General features: G+C 39.2%; 1 protein-coding gene across 1 annotated transcript in view; it reads right to left on the reverse strand.

Moving 5' to 3' along the window:
* The window catches only part of LOC138005802 (uncharacterized), a 723-nt gene extending 273 nt beyond the window's left edge, over positions 1–450 (reverse strand). The window contains exon 1 of the mRNA XM_068851980.1: positions 1–450. This exon is cut by the window's left edge and continues 273 nt beyond it. Coding sequence (XP_068708081.1) covers positions 1–450 — 450 coding nt within the window.
* Between the last annotated feature and the right edge of the window lie 2,050 nt (positions 451–2,500).

Consider the following 2,500-nt stretch of genomic DNA (forward strand, 5'->3'; position numbering starts at 1 on the left):
AACATCAGCTAGAATTCTCCTGTTTTTAAGTGACATCAAATTTAGCTTCTTTAAACGGGTCTCATAATTGTCCTCAGTCTTCAAAATGAACTTGGTTGCTCCTCTTTGTACTTTTTCAACTTTTTCTATGTTTTTTTTGGTATAGGGTGACCATACCACAGAGCAGTATTCAACATTCGATCGGACCAATGCGCAGTAGAGAGTTCTCAGAGTCTTAGTATCGTCCAGACCTCTACACGTCCTTTTAATTAACCCTAACATTCTATTTGCTTTCGACACAATAATATCAATGTGCGAGTTCCAGTTAAAATTATCAGTAGTTGTAACTCCCAAGTCTTTGAATTCTTTAACTTCTTCCAAAGGAGAATTATCCAAGGAATAATTAGAGAGTAAAGGTTGCCTTTTCTTTGTTAATCTCATAACTTTGCACTTTTTGACATTAAAAACCATGGCATTGCGAATACTCCACTGATGAAGATTATCCAAGTCCCGCTGAAAACAAAATTGATCACTAGCATCATCAATGACTCTCGAAATTTTACAATCATCAGCAAAAAGCGGAATAGTATTTCCAGGGAGAACGACATCTGGTAATTATTAACTCGAAGCGCAACTCGAAGTCCAACTCGAAGTCCAACTCGAAGTCCAACTCGAAGTCCAACTCGAACTCGAACTCGAACTCGAATTCGAATCCAAATTCGATGGTTCGGGATTCCCCTATAGGTTTTTGTAGGTTTGATCGTGGAGTCATGATGTGGGATGTTTTAAAAAGAGAAAACCACAAGGAGCATAATTGGTAATTCGAGCGTTTTTGCAATTAGCAGTCGGCTCAATCATTTCTACACCTGCACAAGGCCGCTTAACAGCAGCTCAAAAATTAAAGAAGTTAACTCTTCGAAGTAGGGGTTTCTTAAAACTTTTAACGATAAAAATCAACGGTAAAAGACGACGTTTCGACTTTACTTCGGTCATTATCAAGTGAATGGTAAAATTGAAACAGTGAATATATATATTGCGATTGCAAATTGAGAGTGAGTCTTAACTCATGAATAGAAAACATTTCGTGGACGGACGCGGCAGTCAAATTTGTTCGAGCACTTCATTAAAACACTAAAATTCTTTGTAGGATCTTTTGGAGCCCAAGAATGTTTGTCGCGAAAATGCTTGCCAATTGATGAAAAATAGTTGTTGTGTTATTCAACTCGTTGGTGCAGATGGAAGCGTGTGAAACCACAGGTATCCCAAACTCTGTGTTGTGTTTTGGGAATTTTTGAGAGCTTGTACGGCGAGTTTTAGTCGATACAAAGGCACAAGGCTTACTAAAAGAAATAAGCACTAATGTTGTACTCACTTGTCTGTTGTCTCTTTCTGATCGTTATTTGGTAATTTAAATTTGGTGCCATTCTGTCCTCTATTTCGCGAGATATCCTCAACCGAAGACCTATCCCTAAAATTAGGTAGGAAACGCTCACCAGTCAATGAGAAATCGAGCCAAAAAAGGTGGTTAAAATCCTTCAATCCGCCTCAAACTCGGCCAGCGACATGTTTGAAGATTGTATCGAACATTTAGTCAAGAAAATAGTCTCGCTATCCACTGTACGATGGAAATTTAAATTTCTCCTTCTGTCAACAGTGGAAATCAACGCATTGAAGCCTGGGGCCGGTTGCCCAAAGCCTGGGTATCGCTAACCGTTGGTTAAGAGGCATCAAAACCTATACAGGGCTGAGGAGGGTGGTGGATAAATTTGTTTAATGACCTACGCGATTCCGGTTTGTACGAAGACGAATACCTTAGCACGGAGTGTTTGAAGTAATTTTTCATAAACAAGGGCGAAAATTTCATCAAGGTTTCCAAACACGAGAAAACTGATGAAAGCACGAGGCCGAAGGCTAAGTGCTTTTATTGTTTTCGAGTGTTTGGAAATCCTCATAAAACACGAAACCCGAGTTTATGAAATGGCTTCTCAAAAGGGCCTAATTTATTGACAATAAACACGAAAACAGAAAGACCTCGTAAATAGTCAGTTTTTGTTTTGTTTTGTTTCATCATTGCAAGTCCAAAGTTGTTAGTCAGTGTTATGAAAGGTGTTGTGTTTTTTCACAACGTCGGCTTTTTCTCTTTCACTGCTGTTGTCGAATTAATTAAAAGCAGTCGCCCTTTGCATTGGCGTCCTCGTTTGCAATTTTGAAAAATGGAAGAAGCAGCTACGGAAGGTCTTTCCGGTTTCGACCGCCGAAAAGTTGCAAAGAGGAAGTTTCTTTGCTCGAACGTTCAAAGCCTAAAAGTACTCAGTACAAAGATAAGTGGGGTGTTGATGTTTTCCAAAGATTATGATGTTCACCGCGAGCAAAGTCTTGAAGAAAGGTTACATTCTTTTGGAAACCGTTTTCTAATCACATGTTTTTGGATATCCTAACACGTGTGTTTGGATATCTAATCTTTACCGGGTATCAAGGGGCATCCATGTGACCCAAATGAGGCCACACAATTGGTTAATTA

The sequence above is a fragment of the Montipora foliosa genome, chromosome 6, assembly GCF_036669935.1.
Source record: "Montipora foliosa isolate CH-2021 chromosome 6, ASM3666993v2, whole genome shotgun sequence".
Taxonomy (NCBI): Eukaryota; Metazoa; Cnidaria; class Anthozoa; order Scleractinia; family Acroporidae; genus Montipora; species Montipora foliosa.